Source organism: Aulonocara sp. 'chitande type north' Nkhata Bay, linkage group LG2 (assembly GCF_057382095.1).
Source record: "Aulonocara sp. 'chitande type north' Nkhata Bay isolate Kocher_YH1m ecotype deep benthic linkage group LG2, A_spYH_male_GT1.1, whole genome shotgun sequence".
Lineage (NCBI taxonomy): Eukaryota > Metazoa > Chordata > Actinopteri > Cichliformes > Cichlidae > Aulonocara > Aulonocara sp. 'chitande type north' Nkhata Bay.
In genome coordinates, this window is record NC_141345.1 from 22,072,493 (window position 1) to 22,094,928 (window position 22,436).

General features: G+C 42.3%; 1 protein-coding gene across 3 annotated transcripts in view; it reads right to left on the reverse strand.

Moving 5' to 3' along the window:
• Positions 1-22,436, reverse strand: part of unc5a (unc-5 netrin receptor A) — a 153,846-nt gene that overhangs the window by 66,548 nt on the left and 64,862 nt on the right. For all 3 annotated transcript variants that reach the window (XM_086310347.1, XM_086310343.1, XM_086310335.1), the window contains exon 2: positions 7,658-7,873. In XM_086310347.1, coding sequence (XP_086166473.1) covers positions 7,658-7,873 — 216 coding nt within the window. The remainder of the gene's footprint in view (positions 1-7,657; positions 7,874-22,436) is intronic.

Consider the following 22,436-nt stretch of genomic DNA (forward strand, 5'->3'; position numbering starts at 1 on the left):
TTCATTGCCAAATCCTTTCCCCTCCGTCCTGCAATCAAGGGCAGGATGAAATACAAGTCCCATTATGGGGAAGCAGCTAATAATGCATTATCAATTAGTCCCTTTGGCTACTGATCGATGCTTAGCAGGTGGTACAAGGCCATTTTGTTCATTTAGGACTATATTGTCCTCTTCCCCACTGATTCTCTTATTTCCTTCTGTTCATTAGATCCTGGCTCGCGGACCAATCAGGCTTTGCTTAAACTGCAACAGGATTGTTCTTCGATATTCTGCTAAAGATCACGTTTAATCACTTTTGTGTGGCCCCAGCACCACTGGGACACCTCTGTCCTGATTTCACTCGAATTTTGACAACGCTGAAATGACAGCCTGCTCGTTACCGCTTTCAAATAAATGCCATTTGTGTAAAAGGAGCTCGTCTCCTCTAAGGCATCCGTGATGTTGACCTATACAGATGTGAGAGAATAAAGAAAAGAAAATGTGTATTACACAGACAGTGAGAGTGGGTGGGAGCTGGTGTTAGGGAGGCGATTGGCTGCTTTAATACCACAGATAAGTATTCAGGTATTAAAATAAAGGTTACAGATCATTTAGGCTTAGCCTAGCTTATCTCCCCCTCAGATCAGAAATTAAATATGTCATCACATCACAATCCAATGGAGTGAGTCAAAAAAAACCAAACAAACCCCCCCCAACATATTTTATACAAATGAATCCTCTCAGGTTTGCAGACATCAGGGCTAGCCCTGTATTGTCATAACATTATTAGTTATTTTCCAAAACTGGTAGATGGCTTTAAAAGATTTACTGACTACGTCATACGCGGTATTTAGACTTCAAAGGATTGACAGAGGACAAGAGCGGATGCTGATAAACCCTCTTAGGGATGGGCTATAGTCCCTTTCTAAAGGCCTTTTAAATGATTTGCGGTGTTATAAAAAGAGAATATTAGTTTATTAATATCATGCGTATGACTCAACGATAAACTATTTCAAAAGGTACAAAGAAAGTGTTTGCTATTTTCTCCATCATGTTCTCTTTTCATTTTCAGGAGCCTTGTCGACATCCGGTTCAATCAACAAAGAAAATATAATCTCCCATCTTTATAAGGCGGTTGCAGAGGTTTATTGAAATAGGAATGTGAAATGCATGTATTTTCCACCTGAGAGGGTCCGCTGCTGGGTGACAACGCGGAGCGTGGATCAAAATCGTTTCCATCAATGCTGGCAGATGAAATGCAAACACAATCAAATCAGCCTGGCCCCATACAACAAGCCTCCGCTCAAATGCCAATCTCCCTTCTCCTCATCATGCATCTGATGAGAAATCATAGAGTGGGAGAATCTCCTAATCTATGCAAACACACTGTCAGCATTGATTTGTTCAGAGGGGATATGTCTTTATTAGGACTCGCCAGACGTCTCCTCTCGCCGACCTGGGAAAGACACAGAGCTGTCCGAGGCTTCGGAAGCAGCCACATCCATAACAATTGAGATAAGTTACTGAGGACAGGTAATGAGAACCCATAGACTTGAGGACGGATCGATACTGGACACTGAAACCAAGAGAGGAAGGACAAATTGTGACATCTCTTCTCTTTTCCATGTTCAAAGGAGTTTCTGAAAGCAGCTCCGTATACACGTGTGTGTTATGAAACACAAAGGTGCGTGAGGAAGTCTAACTGTAACTAAACAGCACAGCGTCGGGCCGAGCGCTCCTTTTGTCTTTCCTGCTCTGAATCAGATTCAATAAGCAGACCAGTCTGATGAGGGCAGAGGTCACATCTCCCGTAGACAGTTATCCACATGTCATGTTTTCTACAGCCCGAGCCTGGATACTGAGCGGTCTGACTGAAACATGCCGGCACGTCAGACCTGGGTCAGTTATTAATTTAAACCCTTCCAGTTGCTTTGACGTTTGTCTGAGCGCTGGGACCGACCATGTTTGGAGTTTGCTGAATATTACCTCTGCTGCGCTGGGTCAGACCAGCTCGTGTCAGAAACAGCCACGTATCCCGTATTCCTTCTGCTGCTCCGTTCGGCTGCGTGAAGGTGAAGGATTCATCGATCACTTCTTGGGCTCGCTTTGATCAGTTTTGTTTTCCCATTTGATATTCTTTAGGAACAACAGCATGACCAAAAGCGATTAGGACTGAGGGAATCCCTTGATGTTCACTCCGCGGTAATCACAGCAGACAACGGCAGGTTGCTTCAATGCTTTGAGTGCCTCGGTGAACAGACATGCTCAGAACAAGCAGTCTGCTTCAACTTAACTTATGTCACACAACCTGGTGCTCACTGTTTTGCCCGTATTCCACAAACGCAGGTCTGTAGTACTAGGATAGGTCTGCGGTATCAATATATGACATAATCTAGTGATACCTTACAATGACATCAAGCGATGACAGTAAATCACAACTTGTTGTAGTCCAATATAGGTATAAAAAAAAAAAAAAAGTTGAGTCAAATTTACATGCTAGTGCACAGAATGTAATCATGTTGCTCCGTCCTGCTTGGCAAATAAGAATTGCTCTCCAGTTTAATAGATTTAGAGCTGTAACGCAAATTGTTTTTGGTGCAATCCAACCTTATCTCTTCTTTCTGCACGTGGCTCCACGTGCCTCAAACCTCCCACAGTTGCTCAAACTTTGGAAAATGTTATCTCTCTCTCCCAGTCTCTGCACGTTCAAATCGCGGCTGCAGAAAGCAGGCACCGTCTCTTCTAGCTTTTAATTTAATGTGCTAGTTTAAAATGCTCAGTTGCTATTGAGAAGATATTGTTTCAGATTTGACTTATTTGTATGGACTTAATGACACCATATAACAAACACTATTATTGCCTATCAACATGTTATTACTCTATTATTAGTTATATATATAGTCAATTATTCAAGTCTGCATGTCTTAGCCAGAGCATGCTGCAAAAAGGTTTCAGTAGGGCTCTGAGTGAAACTCCAATAATAAGTAAGGTTAAGTTTTAACTCTAATTTCACCCTGATAAGTTTCACTGCAGATTAAAACATTTTCCAAAATACTCAAACGGGCTCAGAAACATCTGGGGGTGGGGGGTGGAGGTGTTTTTCTTGGTTAATGAATAATAAATTTTTCACACTTTTGCTGACAAACAGCTTAATTATTACCTTTCATTTATTTTTGTACCAATATCACTGGTGGTGGTTTTTCAGGCAGGCAAGTGCTGGAGATTAACGAAAGGTTCTTCAGTGAAAGAAAAAAGGCAGGAAAAAGCCGGCAAAGCCAAAGTAGGAAAAATAATTACCAAATGGAGAATCAAAGGTGTGGAGGAAAATGTGGAGGGAAGGCTCAGAGATGGATGTGCGGTAATAATGAAGCACAGGTAAACTAGAGGGGACAATAAAGCAGCAAGAAATGCAGTAATCCTTCAAAATATAACAGGAAGAGTTGCTGACCACACAAACTCACACCGACACATATGTTTTTTCTCCGCTGATGTGAGAGAATGACATCTTTAACAACTGACATCAGCGGACGATCTCCTCACTCTTATTTTCAGCCGCTTGAGCATCTGTTCCCTTTATGACCAGAATCTCCAGCAGGTAAAGAACTGCTTCACATAAACTACTCAGATCTCACCGAGCCTGCACAGCACAGCAACCAGCTTCTACCAGCTGCAGTCCAAGAGGACTCGCAGGAGAGGCAGCTGATTAAAATGTTCAATTACAGCTCATGATATAAAATGATATGAAATGTTTGCAGAGGAGACCCTTAGAAGCCTGCATGCTTTTTGAGCGTGTACACAGGTGCACACGTGTGCAACCAGGACACAACACTGATGCTAACAAAATAAATACATCAAAAAGTCCAAATCGGTGGTCAACACTGTGCATGCTGTCAAAGTATACAAGGGAGGCACGAAAACATGAGAAAAGAATGGAGAAAAATCGACGGACAGTGCAGACCACGACAGCGGGCCTGCTGCTTCTTTCACAATCAAAACTTCAAACTGCATGTGTGCCTCATTGTTGAACAGCCACTTATCCATCAAAGACTGGAAGAAAAATCCCGTCTGAATAGAGGACAATAAGCAATAAATCTGCACAACATCTCCAACAGTGACTCTTGATTTTGATGTGTTTGTGTGCAATTTCTATTAATTTATTGTTGCAATTAAGAGCATCCTTTTCATTTGCATAAGAAAAGAAAGGAGGACCCTTGACAAGAATGCTAATCAGCTTAAACCGAGGCTGATAACTCAGGAGCTTTCTGACAGCTTTTGGCTGATCATGTGACCATTTACATCTCTGGCCTTCTTAATAGCAAAAGCACTGGGTGCAAAACACGGGCAGGAGAAACTGCAATCACGCAGAAAAATGTTCAAAATTTCTCTAGTAGAAATGTGTTATTTTGACAAGGTGATTTTTCCCACTGCTCCACCAGGTATAAATTGTCAATCAATTTTTTTCAAGTTCGATACAAGTCCAAACTCCTCATTCCTCCCACCTTAAGGCAGGATGTTGATATCGGGCAGCTTCTGGTGTGACAGAAGTCCTGGTTGCTTGGCAACAGGTAGGAGTTTAGAGTCCGGTGTGAGTGTGACATCCAGGGTAAGAACAACCTGACAAGCCTGTGCTACATACACACACACACACACACATGCACGCACGCTTTACCACTGTTTGATGTGTGCACCTTACACATTTCTTGCAAGAAGTGGGATTAGACGGAGCCATCAGTAAACTCCTCGGGGCAGTGCTGACATTAAACAGCACAAGTGTTTGAGAGATCGATGCAGGTACCTTGGAGCAGCCTTACCTCTGGACAACCACGCGTCCTTCATAACTGCACAGCTCCACATATGAAACATCCCTCATCAAAGGCAGCGGGACTGCAGACTGATATTCGGAGCTGCGAGGAAGCCTTGGAACTTCACAGGGTTTCTAAAGACCGAGACCCTCGTCTGTGGCACCCAGCACGACGGATTTGTTTCATAGACAAATAAATGCCAACTATAACGGCTCATAACGACATGGCAAATGGTCCATCATCATTAAACGTTGGCAGAGCAACATCGCATTAGTAATGTTGTTCCCCATAAAGTCAGCAGTTTATGGGGCACGTCATGTTCTTTTTAGCTATTGACAAAACTATTCATATCCCACAGATCGAAGTTAAGGAGCAGCCTCCACAACGTCACCCGGTGCTCGCTGCATATCAGCGACTGTACATCATCCAGTCAGCGTGTCTATTTAAATAAACAGGTCACTCTCAACTTAAGATGCACTGTTCAAAACGGATCTGAGATCAAGTGTGTTTTTCTAGCTCTTATAAAAGTGGACCGGGGGGGGAGAACAGCCATTATAAATTGGAAGGGAGAAACAGGAGCAAATATTGTGTAAAAACAGTGATAACACATTTTCTGACAACCCATCCAGCCAGACACTGAGTTAAAATAAGCTAAAGAGATATCACTATCAGACGTCTGAGAGGGCTGGCAGGCGGGGGTTTCAGACGGTCTGAAATGCAGTGTGGACAGACCATAAATTAAACAGAGAAACCCAAGGTTATACAGGTAACCAGGAACATTGCTTACATGAATACTTATTTTGACTATGTTGTTTAAAGACGCTGGCCCAGTGGCTTTACAAAAGGTTAAATTAACTGATGATTTGTAATTGGCCGATTGTCTGAGCGCATAGGGCTGTTTGTCCAGCTGGGCTCAACTCCAGCCCCACGCCAACCTCACTCGAAAAGCATTTAGTGGGGTGGACGGATGAATGGAAGGATAGCGACAAAAGACGTGATAACCAGAGAGTGTAACACTTGTGTTAACGGCTTGAACAAGCCAGAATTTCAAAGTGATCAAAAGCTAGAGGCCACTTTAAAAGTTTCTAGAGCGCTCGTGTTAATTTCAATTTCAGTCGCAATTTTCGTGTAATTATTCTAATTAATTATCTCTTCTTCTGCCAGCTGCACTGCTGCCACACTTTTCCGTTTTCTACTTTCTTTTGTCACGAGCACGTGTGCCGGTAAGGAGCTGCAAAGAAACCAGTGCACACGTGAGAGAAATCTGCAGCCAGGTTTCTCTGATATTTTGATTTTCAATAATAATGTTTTTAAAAGGAGATTATTGGACAGTTATTGGCTGCGACATTATGAAGTTTGTTTACAGAATAGCAGTAAAACCGCTGCACGTCACGGCTTGCTAAGTGTTTGCATTCACCCGTGGCTAGTAGATGTTGACCATTTATTTGACAAACCAAAAAAAGCACTTCCATTCGTATCACTCCGATTAACAACTGTACCAAACTGTGAGAGCAGAGCTGTTAACACAAGAAGGGAAATCAAATTTTATCACTGTTGACTCGCTGAGAATTTCTTCCTAATGATGCAAATCACACAAGCGCTCCCTTGTGTGCTCATGTTTTCCCCCTCCCATTTTCAGCAAAGAACTACAATCAACTTTTCATACTTTTTGTTTTGTTGCCATTATTTAAAGACCCTGATGCCAAAAAGAAAAAACAGAAGAAGCCAAAACAGCCCGCCATCCACAGACGGCGTGTGAGTGACAGCGAGGTTGTGAGACACGACAGGAAGAGCTATAAACAAGCTGTGTACCTGGGAGAATTTGAAGTTTAAAATCACCAAACATTTCTCAAAGATGCTCATTAGAAAACAAAAACAGGAGATTTGTTTTATTAAGAAAAAAAGAAAAGAGCAGAACGGGAAGGGACAAGCCTGCACGTACACCAATCAAAGCCTCGTTGTGGGAAAATTTTGGAGACTAGATCAGACGTCCTCACCTACCGAAGTTTCAGGCTGAATTGATATCTAGACAGTTAAAGTTAGATGAGCATGCCTTTTTTTGTGCCTACATTTGCCGAGGTGCTGAATGTTAATTCCGAACCCTGTAGCCCAGATGGATAAAATGTTAAAACTGTGAGCTCTTCATCTTAAAACAAAGCGGCAGTGTTTGCATATGAATTAATATATTTCTGATTAAATTTCTCTTCAGAGTTTCCTGAATTCCCTTTGTGTCTGTGTGAGGAAGCCGACTGATGTGCCTATCTTTTCATGCATCTCTCAGTTGTTGCACTTCATCCGCTTTTCAAACATGGCTTTGCTATGTACAGCCAGCCACAAGTGCATGTGTGCACGTGTACCCCCGAAAAACCTGTCACGGCCACGTTTCTCATTCCCAATCAGTTGTCAGGCTGTAAATGAGTGGTTTGAATTTTGCAGATCGCTGCTGAATCACACCACATCAGTGTCATACATGTTTATGACACTGATGGTGGAGGCGGGGGACTGCAGCACAACGGAGAGAAAAACAAACAGGTCTCCAAGGTGATCGAGAAGATTTCTGAGACTGAAACCAATGTGCTTATTATGAGACTGGCAGGCTAAATAGGCTGGAGGATGAGCCAAGAGCCCGATGGAGCACAGTAATCACTGGCAAATTGCAAATCCAGGTTTCAGCACACAAACACTTTACATAATGATTCTATGAAGTTGCACATGTCATACATCTGTAGCAGACAAAATGCAAAAAAAAGAAAAAAAAAGAAAAGAAAACTGGCTCATATCTGGGTTGAAACACTGCACAGAAGGAGTCCAAATAGAGGCATAATTCAGTGAAAATTGGTTATCTATGTGGTTCACAGATTTTGCGTCTGGTGTACCTGTTGCTGGGTCAACAGTCCGTTCAATCAAGTGGTCATCTTGGTGAACCCACTCGCCGTTGCACTTGAAGTAGATCTGCGTGGCCGGGGTGGAGCGGCAGGTCAGAGTCACCGGCTTGTTCTTTACGATGTACTCGTCCTCCGGCTCTACCAGGAAGTGAGGTAACAGGTCCGAGAAGGCGGCGGGAAGCGTCGCCGTGGCAGCGTGCTCAGAACCTTGGAGGATAAAGAGGAGGAGGAAAAAGATATTCAGAGAGATGTCAAATAAAAGTGAAAAAGAAAAGCTTTCTAAGTATTTCAAGTTGTCAAGAAAGCAGGAGCTGAACCTTGTCGTACTTCGTTGTTGTGACTGCTTGACTGGTGAGCGAAAACGCAAGAAAATATCTAATGCAGGGATTGGGAGTCCTTGGTGAATTTGAGCTCATACATATGCACACGAGCGAGGCAGAAGAAGACAGAGAGAGACAGATGGACAAAGAGCAAAAAAAAGTGAGACGGAGCTGCGTGGAGCAGAGTTGGCAGTGATGGAGATCAGCCTCGCGTACTCTTGGCTGGGTCGCTGGGATAGCAAAGTCCATGTCTTTACTCCAGCTCTTAATCACAGCCCTTTAACATCACCACTGATGGACCAGCAGCCATAAATCCCCATCTCAACGACTAGGCCACTTCACACTGTGTTATATGGTTCTTCATCCGGGACTCTAACTCTACCCACATTAAACACGACAGGGCACGAGGCAGGGAAGGTTGATGACTGACAGCTAAACAGCCTGTTAACTTAAAATCACTTCCTATATCCAGTAGATGTCTTTTTATTCCTTTAAAATCTCACATGACATATAAATGACATGTAAAGGAAGGAGGCGGGAGGGGGAGAGAAACACCTCGGAGATAGGGAGCTGGCCTTGCTCGGATGATGCCACAATTTACGGCAGACTTCTCGCTGAAAAATGTGCTATCCAAATGCTGAGTGACACAAAAGAGCCTGCAGCGCACACATCCTTCCTCCATGAACACACTTTCTCGCTCTCTCTAAACATATTAGCCTTGCGCGAGAGATAGCGAGAGGACACAGAACGGAGTAGAAAGAGGGAAATAACCTCTTTACATCACCGACACTCAAGGGAGACCGGTAAATCCCAAAATAAAACCCCTCTAAAAGGAGTGCGATATTAATTTACTGCCCTGAATCCAATATGGCTGACAAACCAGGAATTAACAACCTTCTCCATCACTCCCCGTGCGGAGGGAGAGGACGGCAGTCCACATCTCACACAATGAAAACGCCAGCACTCGTGCTGACCTCTCTCCCCCCCCCCCCACTCCTGTCGTCCTCCCTCGTCCGGCCTTTGTTCATCCTTACAGCTTGCCGATGCCCGGGTCAGGGATAATATTACATTGCATCATAAATACCAATCTTCAGATGAAGACATTATCTGTCAGTTCCTCCCCCACTACACATTATATTATTGTCTCTCTTTCTTCTCCCTTTCTTTCCCTTGTACCCCTGTGTGCTGAGTTGCTAATTTATCAGGATGAGATACAGTGAGGCGCGGTGCTGCTGCTGTCACTGAACCCCATTAATGTTGCGTGTACATGTTTAACTCTTAATGGAAACTAAATGTTCTGTGTCCAATGAACGACATACATCACTTGCTGACACGTTGCCATTTTCCCCGTTTTCCTCATTTTCCGAACACATTTTCCTATTGCATGCATTTGCAGAGGAAAAAAAAAAAAGACAGCTTTCTATTCGAGCGCCTGACATTACTGACTGCGCATGCGAGTGTATGTTTAGGCCACAGTTCATCTTGGATGGAGAATATAATTGCTTTAAAGGAGAGCCAAAAACTTTGCTAATAAACAGCGTGGGCCCGGCAGGTCAGGCTGTTTGAAAATGTGTTGTTCCTAATGATGGCCAGTTCTTCAAGTGGGCCTGATTCCAGCTTTGTGACTACAGCCATTAGCCGGTTGGGCTGACCCCCCTGTACTCCCTGCAGACTGAGGACGACAGCTCACTAAAACAGTAGGCGAGACTCACCTCGCACCTGCCAGGTTAATCATCTCATAGAGGACAGATGATGTTGAAACAGAGTGAAACCCAAGCCACCCGAGAAGGCTGACAAGTTGTGAAATGACTCGACGAACTACCGATGTTAACTCGCCACCGACTTCCCATTTGCAAGGGGTCACATTCAGAGCAAACTCTCAACTTTTGATGATGTTGCCAATTTGTGTTTTTGAGTGTGTCACAAGGGGTGCAAGGGAGGGCGGTTAGCCTTCCGTTTTAGTGCATGTGCTTTAGGTTAATGAGGTTAAACACGTAATTTCTTTTGAGAAGCAAATTGTCATTTTACGGAAGAGAATTCAAGTCACGCACCGCTTTATGTCAAACCCATAATGGAGGGCTGATGCGTACTAAATTGGCTTAGATTATTGTCACGACACAACATACTTCAAAGTCAACGTGCACACGCGCTTGCTCGCTCGCATACATAGTGAGTATCAGCCACTTAACTGACTTCTTGCGGGTCAGTGCACAAATCAAGACGTACAGCCCTGCATTATATTCCGCTGAGTGTGATTGGCTCGGGCCGCTGTTAATTGTGAAATGCATCCGAGCCCATTGCCAGATTATTCTGTACGCGCGCAAACAACAAACAGCGGACGCTAAACGTCTCCCTTGTTGATCATACAGCCATGACACTGTTTTAATTGCTACAATATGGTGAATGAGTTCCTGGGGCCAGGCCACTGTTTGGACTCCTGCAGATTTTCCTGTAAAGAAACCGGGATTCTTTCTTCTTCTTCTTTTTTAAAATTCTTGTCGTTTTTTTAAAAGAAACACGCCAAGTTTTGCCCTGATATTTGTCTGCAGCTGCTTTTCTCTTGAGAGACAATTCAGAACACACAACCTCAAATGCACACACACAACAACAAGGGTGCACCAGCTGTCAGTGTGCTGAGCCATGATGTCCAGGGCAGATTTCTTGCTTCACACAGACCCCATGACTCATCTGTCCTGCTGACCACATCAACTCCCAAGTCAGGGGCTGATAAGATGATAAAGTTGTTATGATGCCGTCAGAAAAAAACACTTATAATATATAAATGTTAAAATCTAAAAAATGAAATGATAATAACAACAATTATATTCCTGTAACGACTGCAACTATATATGCTTGTTTTATATTATCACACAGGATTAGATTTTGCAGCTTTGATGCCGTTATAATCTTCAATACTTCGTAATGATTTCTACTCTAGTGTCATTTACTTTGCAGGAGCAGGCTTCTTTTCCCCCTCGTATACACAGAAAGCTCACGTCTCTTTTCTAAACAAAATCCAACATACTGTAGATGTGCTCCGCTTTTTAAATTTTGCTTCCATCTACATGAAAAGCAGAAAGCGACACAGTACGGCGATGTCAGCCGGCGAAAAAAACAAAACAAAACAAAACAAAAAAAGGGAAAAGAAAAACGTAGCTGGAGAGGAAATAACCCTCTTTTGTGTTTCTCCCTCACAGCACCAACACATCATATGCCCTTTGGAGCCAATTACATTTTTTTTTCTCCCAACATCATGTCCCTGAAGTAAAGCATCATTGAGCAATCACTGGGCATAATTTACATCAGTGTGATAAACAGCAGCTATAACAAGTGTTTTATGACACCATCAGTGCCTTACGATGTCCTCTGAAATTAATTCAATTAAAATTACAATCCATAATATTATGCAATTTCTTGTTTGGCTATTAACAGCAAAGCTAAGATCAAATGTGTCTTGACCGCTTTGTTGGTTGATGTTTTCCGTCCGAGTGCCTGGGTTTGTATGAGTGGGTTTCCGGACTCTCTTAAACAAGTGAGTGTCTTTATTCAGTGATCGCTCTAAACGTAACGTATGTACATAATGGTTCTGGGAAGAGAAGCGCTGATCAGGTCGAGTTAGAAATGCTATCTATATGCCCGTGACGGCATTTACATCGAGAGTGAAAAATGCAGGAAAACGAAGGGATGAGTGCGGTGATAGGGGGGTGGAGGAAAAAAAAAAGCTTCCTCCACCATCATATATAATCTGCTGCACGGCTGACTGATGTATGTTTGTCCCCAGATGAGAAATATTTACTTCAGAGTACATTTTTCAATGAGACAAACACGCTTCAACAAGCACTCGAACCACAAACACAGGCACATTTGGTATCAGGAGCATGCGTGCTCCCCGTATACTGTACACTTACATGCCATCCTGGAGCCGAGACACATATATGAACGCCCAAAAAGTGCATGTATGCAAAAAAACAAAAAAAAAGACCACAACAATGCAAAAGAGCAGACGAAAACAAAAAAAGCTGCTCACAAACAGCTTTGTCTTTCAATCAATTAGAGGTGCAGAATTATGCATGCAAAAAAACAGAAATGCTAAAAAGCAAAATCACACTATGCAATATCCCTGGTCATTAAGGTCGGTCTGCAAAACAATCAATTACTGTCAGCAGATATCCACCAGTATAGAAACTGCTTTCATGCATTAAATAAACATGTACTAGCACCGGCACCTACTGCAACCCAAACTTGCATCAGCATCAGATATAAGAGGATGCAGATGCTTTAAAACTATATTAATAAATAAGAGTATGAAGGACAGAAGGAGAATATGAGCCTCGAGGAGGATGAATATGTAAATTGTCCTCACGCATGCCACGTATGACGTTATTACAACCCCCCACCCTTAATTGAATACAAAATTGGATGCTAAGCATATAGCGGTGATGCGGGCCCTTGCACATGTGCTTGCATATATTCATCCTAGATACTAATAACGTGCTGCCCACAGTGCTCCTGAAGAGGACATTTCCATAATAGATGCGCTTCTGAAGCTTCAATCTCATCGTCAACTTTGAGAAGTGCCTTCAAAAGCCGGAGACATAAATCATCATTACTCAAAAAACAGGCGTCTCTTTGTTTATGTGATTAAATGCTTTTGCTTGTTTTGTCATTAAACAGTTTGTCAGTAGAAGGAAAGGGAGGAGGAAGAAAAAACAAGTGTGGAGCTGTTGTGTAAATATAGTGCACAACAACACCATTAATGAGCCTTACACCTTTGAACAGGAGCCTACACATTTACTTATTCCGCTTTGTTGATTCCTATTTATCAATTTTCCTTGTCATTGTTCCTTGAAGTAACACCTCGGCGGGGGTTGTGGTGGTGGCGGCGATGGTGGCGGTGGATCTAGGCAGGGAAGCAACTCTGTGCCGTCTAGCACCGACACCCCGCGTCAGCCCCCCACCTCCCCTCGCTTCAGCTCACCTTTCAAGGCGACGCAGTCATGAAAGGCGCATTTGCCTCGAAACCTATGAGACCATTTTAAGTTTTCTGTCAGGCTAAAAGAGCTGACATTTTGAGAGCGCAGCGTAAGTGAGAGCACGCTGGAAGTTGAGCGACTTGATGCGAGGATTTCTTGTCCTTGCAAATGTGCAGTTTGCGCAAAAGGTGTGTGAATAAATGGCTGAAAGTGATGCTTAAAAAGGAGCAGCACAGCTGGGAGCTGGAAATCTGTGCGCAGAGAGAGTTTGGGATTTTAAACAGGCCCGTGGTGATTCCGAAATCACATTCTTATTGTCGCAAGTGCCGTTGGCGGAGCGGACTGAGGGTCTCCAAATTAGACGAAAACATGCATATTCATTGCTCGAGTGCCACAGCTGATGCTTTGTGGCCATTCATTTCCAGATGTTTCTGCACACAATGCAAACAGTCTTTGGGCTGAATCGGTCTCTCACACAGTCACTTCTTATATCAGTGGTTTCATTGCTGGCTGTAACTTCCCAGTAAGATTATTTAGCGACTGCACTTACTTGGGTGTGCTACTCATGTGTGTATGCGATCCTCTTTGATTACAAATTCGAGTACACAGGAAATTAAGCACGAGAGCACTTGGCCATTTTGTAGGAAAATGAGTAAATAAATAAACTTCTGCTCATTACCTTATATTAAGGCCTTTGTTTTTACTAAAAAATATGTAATTCAAAAGCAGAGCATTGCAAATATCAAGTTGCCTCATTACTGTGAGTAGAAATGTGCTCGTCTTGGAGCATTTATGTCGAAAAATTACTTGAGCTCCCACGAAACAGCATAAAAGGCAGGGGGAAAAAAAAATCATAATTCAGAAGCATCTAACTGCTTTTCAGTGTTTGGAGTAAAAAGGTCACTTCAACCAAGCAAAACATACAACTGAGAAAACAATGAAAGGCCAAAGATCAAGTACTTTAAAAAGAAAATGAAAAGAAACTACTGAATATTTTTGGAAAATTCAAAAACTAAAAAGCTGAGTGAGGAAAAACTGTTTTTATTGCTCTCCTGTAAAAGTCTTCACAAACACGAGACACGCTTGACAGATTTGGCTCATTTTAGAGGAACATCCAAAACGCCTTGCTGTAGCAAGACTCGCAATGTAAAATGCCTCCCGATTCTTCAAAGCTTCACCTGTTTGGCACTTCGGTGCATGATGTTTCTCAAAAGAGCCACGGAGATTTAAACACATTTGACTTAATAACTGCACACAATCCTCAAAGGAAGTAAAGACATCCACCGCTGGCAGGAGGAGCAGAGCCAGTCGCAGTCTTTGCCATGTGAGGCACGCACTCGCTTGCGGATTTGTCGTCCCCTTGCGCTTACCCGGAAACGAGGTTATCCAGAAGCAAGTTGATTATAGGACTCGGAGCAGGCATTGGGAGAAACGGAAACGCAGACGGAGAAGTAAAGGAGGCCTTAAATCTTTGAAATGGAAGTTAGGAAATAACGAGAGGGAGGAGGAAGAAAAAGACAAAAGACAATTTAGATTACCAAATTAATCCTTTAATTACCAGGTATGCCTACAGCTAAAATGGTTTCACACACTGAATTTTACAAGGGCAGAACAATCAGGAAAGTGAGCCAGAGTGCCATAATTATCCCAAACTATAAACTTAAGAATAAAAAAATAAATACAGAATGGTGACATCGACTACTGGAGGACAAAACTAAATAAAGTGTATTAGCACCCAGCTTCAAACCCTGCTGAGTTGATGGAACATAATTCTTCCATCGGCATTCAGTCTCATTATAGCATTAATTCATGATCCTTTTGTGCTGATCAGAATAGAAATGTTTCATGAAAAGATACGAGCAATATTCTATTGCTCTAACCTATCCTTCTAAGGCAACAAGACCCCCTAAAAATAGTAGAAAAATGCTCCCCTCACTTTAACAGTCAAAAGTTTTTGTTTGTTTATTAGTGATTTATACATACGCTTGGCTAGGATGCTGGAAAAATGGCACTAACTGCTATAATGTCATATGTTTCAATGCTCATACTGCAAATGCCTTTTTACAACTAGATGGAAATGTGCTCTCTTTCCGCTGCCCTTGCACCAGTCCTCACAGAAAACACACAGAAAAATCACTTTAGTGTCTGTCCAAAAAAACATGTTGGCAACGCAACAAACCAAACACTTGCTGATGTCTGCAGAAGCTCCTTAAAGTTTTTCCAAGGGCTTTTTGACACAAACTATATTAAACGCACCCTTGTGACACTTACCAACCACCTTAACCCGCCTATTCATTTCTCTTCCTCCTCCTCATCTCATCATTTACCACCTTCCCAGTAAAGATCCTGTTAGAAACAAATAGAGGGTGACTTCTATCTAATTACCGTGACGGAGCTCGGAGGCTCCTCGGCATTAGACAGAAAATTAGAACACAACACGAAGATATGATCAATAACGAGGCTAAGACAAACCATCACCTGTTCAACTTTAATAACCTTAACACAATGGCAGAGCCAGCTTTCCAATTTGCCATGCCACCAGCACTTGTAGAGGTGACACACTATGCTACTGGATCTGCTAATGACTCACCATTAGGGTGGAGGAAGCACATGCTCAGTGTTTAGACTGTATTTTTGGCAGTACGGGACAGGGTATGCATGTGCACACAGTAGAGGAGTACCCAGACTTTCTTAAACTAAACATTAAAGAAAGAATTCTAAAATAAATACCTGATTGCACATTTTGATCTGCTCTGCATCCTTGGTGAGTTCAGCATAACGAGTAGGGACACATGAAACCGCAATGTTATATACAAATCTCTGTAAAAAGCAGTTGTAGGATGTAGTCAAAGACAGGGTAGCAGGAGTCACTGAGACTGCAGGACAGACAGCTGAGTGACATCAAGGACAACAGTGACTTGGTGAGTATGCCACTACAAATGGGGAGTTTATCTCCCGGATCCAGTCTAGCCAGCAAGAAAGCATTGAATCACAGTTAACACTGTTCACATATGGCAGCGGTTCTCAAACTGTGGCAGCAGGTGATGTGTGGATGTCTAGGGGAAAGTGCCTGCAGTGAAACTAAGTTGAAAGAGTTGGCTGACGGTGTGTAGTAGAAATTCAACTTTCATTTTTAATTAGTAATGAGTGATAAAAAATGTGAGGAAATGGTCATAAAGAGAAAAAGCTTAAGAATCAGAGACATGAGAATGAATGACCTGGCCTAAAGTGAAGATCTAAAGTAGGTGATCAGCAGTGTGGAGCTGATATTGGTCTCAAGTCATACCATTGGCCTGATTCTTTCTTTGCATGCGCAAATGGCTAACAGGAATTCAAAGGAACAATATACTTAAATAATAAAAAATGTTTCCATAGTGTAGCGGTTTACACATTTACCTAACAAGTGAAAGATTCAGTTTTGTCCTGGGAAGAGATGAATCCCTTTGGGTTTGCGTTAGGAAAGGCAATAGTGCAGAAAGATCAGCCAAATCAAACAGGCTACGCTGTTTGATTCGCTGTGGCCGCTGTGGCGACCCCTTGTGAACAAGAATAATCCCAAGTGCCGATGGCCAGAGGACTGCTGGTCTTGCAGTGTCTTCTGAACACCAATATATATGAACAAATTTTCATGGTAGTCTGTCCAATAATTGTTATGAGATTTCATTTTGCACCAAAGTGGCAGACAGACAGCAACTGCTGTCCTTTTTAGCCATGCCTCCAGCGTGGCTGTTCACCCCCGATCCCTCACTTGAAGAGCCAATAAACACAGATACATGAGGAAAGTCAAAGAGGAACATCAAATGCCAACTCCCAGCTTCTATAATCCATGACTATGACGAGATTAATGAATGTTCTAACGGCAAGAAATGCAGACATGCGGCAGAGGCACCGTCAAAAAAACCCCAAACACATTTACCACAATGTCACATGTTCACAATCAGCAGAGACTCAAATCCAGAGGATCTGGACCTGAAAGAGAAATATAACTGGGAATAATGTAGATAAGTGTGAACCTGTATAGAAATGAAAGGCAGAGCTGGTTATCTGATATGACTTTCTCCACCAAAGCAAACCAAAGCGCATCTGAACTGTACGCGTGTTTAGGGTATCAGTCGAAGGCAGCGGCGGCGTGCAGAGTGGGGAAACTCATTTCAACCTGAACAGCTTTCTGATTATTCTCTAAGTTTTTTTCCCTCCTTCCTCTCCGGCAGCTCCTTCCAGTCCCCCTGGCATGACAACCAAAAGCAAAGACACACTGGCGGCTGTGACTTAGCAATGCATGAATACAAATCTGTTTTGGAAGAAGTACCGCTTTCATTACTCAGAACACACCGTCTATTCCATTTCAGGTTAATCTACCTAAGAAAAAAAATTTGAGTTTTCTTAGCCAATTTGAGGAAGTTATATTACAAATGAAGTGCTAACAATAGTGAACAAAATGAATCCCCGAGTGTGTGACAGCAGCCACATGTAAGAAAAGACAAAAGACAGATAATGTTCAGTCAAAATCCCAGCGAGTGTAGCTGGCTCGACAGCTCAGCTTCCTCACTTAAATGAATATTCTCCTCTTTGAGGTTGACTCATCTTATTTGGCCTTTAACCGTGCATTGGTAATCACTCATGTAATTTGTACATGACTCCCTACCTAGTCATGTACATTAGGAGTGACGGCAATAGTGCCCTAAGAACATGCAGTATGACCCTGTACACTTAGAGGTGACTAATAACAATAATGACGTAGGCTGATGCGCAGTCACCGAAACATTTGCCATCAGTGAGGTGAAAGTAAAAGAAACTGCAAATGGAGGAAATTTAAAAAACGAAAAAAAGAAAAAGAAATCTGATGACCAGCTGCTCAACAACACATTCAAATGAAATCACTGCTTCCTAAAAATGGAGTTTCTACTTGTTTTTCCTCCCAGACAGTCTAATTTGTTTTGCTTTAACAGCATTGAAACTCGAATAAAAGGAGCTAAAAGATGGTAACGCACTTGAGCACAGTGCTTGTTCTGCCTTAACCCTGCAGATCGGATGTGATGTTGTGGGCTTTAAGCTACTTCAGGCTCTGACTGGTGATGCCTACACAATGCAATTTAAACACAAAACTCCCACCTTTGTCTGGAGAAAAATAAAGGTGTGATTTCACCTTATGAAAATTGCTTTAACGATACAAAATGTCAGTAGGTTTGTAATGTTTCATTTGCCTAAACACACGACATTAGACATTATACTGCTCAAAAAAATAAAATAAAGGAAGGCTTTATCAGCACATCAGATCTCAATGGGATATCTACACTGATAAGGACTGGGTAATCTGTTAAGAATGAAAGAGTGCCACATCGTTTGATGGAAATAAAAAGGATCAACCTACAGAGAGCTGAATTCACAGACACCATGTAAATCAAAGTGAAAAACTGATGCGTCAGGCAGGCCTACTTTGATTAAATTTCAGTGCCACAGCTCAAAATGGTCCTCAGCAGTTTGTGTGGCATGTCTGACAATACTAGGGCGTGCTCCTAATGAGACGACGGATGGTGTCCAGGGAGATCTCCTGGAGGACGATCAGTTCCTTCATCTCCCAGAACTGTTTGCATTTTTTTTAGTGCAGGCATTGTCCCACACCCAGAGAAACCCAGAACCCATGCTGGTGCATTGGGTCCTGGTACCTAATTGCAGCCAGGGTGCCGTTGTCTAGCCTGTAGAGGTATGTGCATCCCTTTGTAGATATGCCTCCACAAACCATCACTGTCCCACCACCAAATGGTCATGTTGAACAATGCTACAGGGATACCATTCCCCACGGCTTATGTAGACCCTTTTTGTCACATGTGTTCCGGGTGAACCTGCTCTCACCCGTGAAAATTGTAGGGCACCAGTGCTGAACCTGCCAATTCTGGTATTCGATGGCATATGCTAATTGGGCTCCACGGGCTGAGAAGTGAGCACAGTGCCCACTAGAGGATGTCAGACCCCCAGGGCACCCTCATGAAGTTTGTTTCTGATTGTATACTCAGAGACATTCACACCAGCAGCCTCCTGGAGGTCACTTTGTAGGGCTCTGGTGGTGCTTAGTCCTGCTGATGGGTTAAGGACCTGTTTAGCTCTCCTAGAGTAACTGACTCTGTCCTAGAATGTCCTCCATGCTCTTGAGACTGTGCTGGAAGACACAGCAAAACCTTCTAGCAATGGCACATATTAATACACCAACCTGGAGGGGTTGGACTACCTATGTAACCTTTGTAGCACACATACATTTTGGGTGTTGTCTCATTCTTAATGTCATTAACAACAAAGGATTTGAAACTGATTATCAACTCTAATTTCCCTCGGGATGAATAAAGTATTCTGATTCTGATTCTGAACTCTCCCAGCTACCTAACTGACCACAGCAATATCCAAGAAGTTTATTAACCTGATGCTATACTCTATTCAATTTTGTCCCTTTCATTTTTTTGAACAATCTGTACAAAAACAAGCAATAGAAAAGGACAAGAAGCAGAATAATCTTATAAACTATGTGTACTGGTGGATTTAGCTAATTTTATTGAAATAACATTGTCTGGGACTTCATTATATTCCAGACTAATACACATTTGTTGGTACCCAAATCACTTTGGGACAGACTTTTTTGGACAACAATAGAGCTCCACAGGGGAGGAACAAGAATGTCAAGTTCTGGATCAAATAACATGTGACCTTAACAATAACAAAACCAAAGCAGTATTGGATTAAAGTACACCAAGTTCTTTTCCTTATCCGCCAGGACAAGACACACTGGGCCTTGTGCCTGAGCCAGATAAGCAGCACACAGGGCACTTCCTCCTGGGCCGTTACAGCAACTGATGATCTTCTGACAGATGATGTGATGAGGTGGGACAGTGCCGCTACGCTGCTAATAATACCTCACTGCAAATAAGGGCTGAAGACATGCACCATCTGATAACAAGGAAGCAGCTCTCAATGTGCAAAAGGTGCCTGGAATTTTTAGCATTTCCTTTTTTTTCTCCCCCCTTTTTTTTCGTCTCTGCAATCTTCCCTCAAGTTATCAGCGCAATTATTATTTAAATTAATTTAAAAAAGAGAGCAGCGGGTTGAATCAACACAATGGTGTAGAATTTCTACATGTTTACCTTCGGAGACCTTGTTTAAAACGCAATTATTCAGTTCTGTAGTAAACTCGAATTGCACTTGAAAAATGTATCATGCTGAACTTGTGCAGTGGCTGTTTTCCAGCACTCTGAAATTGAAAATCATTTACTGTGTGGTATGCTAAAAATGGCAAGATGTAATAACATTTCCAAAGTTAATCTACAAATAAACAAACTACAAATACACCGAGGTATAGCAGGTGACAATGGCATCCAGAATTAAAGCATGCCTTCTGTTTACATTCAACAAAGCCTAAACACTCAGACGAAAAAGCTTAGTGGTGCTATTGTACTAAGTCACTTGCAGGGGCTACAGCAAACGTATCTGAATTTATAGGTGGACCCCCTTCCTCCAACCAGATTTACAACAGGACACAACATAGAAACTCACTGAGATCCTCCGATTGAGAAGTGTGGCTTTCAATCTGTCACCTGTGCATTGTGAATACAAAAGGGGCCTATAAGTAAATACTTTGTTATTGCAGTATACAGGTTCTGCAAAGCAGCCCTCTCTCCAACAATGCCAACAATATATTTTCTGGGTTTTTCTTCCTCTCTGCCTTTTCAAATCCACGAGGAGTCTTGATGGCCACACTCTACTACACAGAGACACAAATTGCTTCCACATCCTACCCAGTAATGTACATGAACAATAGCAAAGCATTAGGTGGCTAGCAATAAATATCTGAAAAGAGACACTTTGCTCCAGGAAAATATACCAATAGAATTCCAGGTTTGGGGGTAGTGCAGTAATCTTATCGGGACTGTCGACCAATGTGCAGAAAACTGTGAATGAACAGTGCAAAGTGCTTTAACGGCAAGAAAGATCATTATCTAAATTAATAAGAACACTTTTTATAAATTGAGTCAGCACGTCACCTTGTTCCTTCTTGAAAGCAGTATAGAAAGGAGAGTCGTTGTGACTAACTGCAATTAGGGCTTTTCTTGTTTGACTGTAAAACTAGCAGGAAAATGGAAGTCTCAAACTATAGGCTCACTTTGAGAGCATTTGAATGTCATTTGGATAATGGAGTGGTATTCAAGGGTTTTTTTTGGGGGGGGGGGGGGAGCTGCTTTGAAATGCAAGGCAGACGAAGACCCCGAGAGGCACCATCAACACGATTTGGTTTTAATGACAATTCAAAATTTGAAAAAAGGGGAAATGTTCTCTGTTCTAAATTTAGCATGACAGAGCTGATTTCACTTTCAGATGATCTTTGGCTAAATAATGAGCCACTTCGTTGTGCAGAGCTGGACGTGCTTTGGCTTCAAGGTAAAATGTGAACCTGCTGCTGCCAGTCCTTTTTAGATGAGCAGGTGGGGGGAAAAAAAAATACAGGTGCTCCAACAAGCTTCAAATCACACATTACATTTTTAAACACACACCACTCCAGCTAATACTTGTTCTAATTGTATCCAATTAATGTTGACATTTTACATGATCTGTCATCAGGTTTCCAGTCAAATTTATATTTTTTTCTTTCCTTTCGCCTTTATCCAGTTAATGAAAAATAGATACTATATGGCTGTTGCAGCTAACAGACAGGAAGTAAGGGGAAACTAACAATCTAGCTATTGAGGTTTGTTGGAAATGATACAGCCACTCCCCAACTGGTTGGCAGTGGTTCTTGAGGTGAAATTGGTTGCAAAGAAAAAAAAAAATTTCTTCTTGTGATTGCTCTGGTTGCCGGTACTTTTTCATGCTCGTCTGCAAATACTTGCTAACCAGTAGCACTAGCAAGATTATTGACCTCTTTTCTAGTCTGGGCTTTGCTTCTTCTTCTTTTCTTTTTTTTTTTTTTTTTTTTTTTTTTTTTTTTTTAAATGTCTGCAAGACTTGGGGAAACCATTGCTTAGGGGTAATTTTGATTCCTATCTTTCGTTTGATACAAAGGTGTCTACTGTCTTGCAGTCCTGTTTCATTTAGCTTAGACAAACAACAAAAGTTTGTCCATTACTGTCACAGTTCGATTTCGAAAAGGTCATCCATGCTCTCATTTTTATCCAGACTTGATTACTGTAATGCACTTTACTTAGGCATCTGCTGTGATAACACACACAGACTGCAATTAATTAAAAATCCTGCAGCCATGCTTTTAACAGGCCTTCACTGGCTACCTGTTAGCTTTGAATTGATTTTAAGATTTTATCGCTGGGGTTTAAGCCCTACACAGTCTGGCCCCTGCCCACATCTGTGAGATGCTGAGTCCATATGAGCTCGGCCACTGCCTGAGAGCTCTTAGCATGCCCTTGTTAGTGGTTCCAAAGGCTCGTTTAGTCGCTAAATGTGGTCAAACCATTGCTGTTTGGGCGCCGCAACCTTGTAATT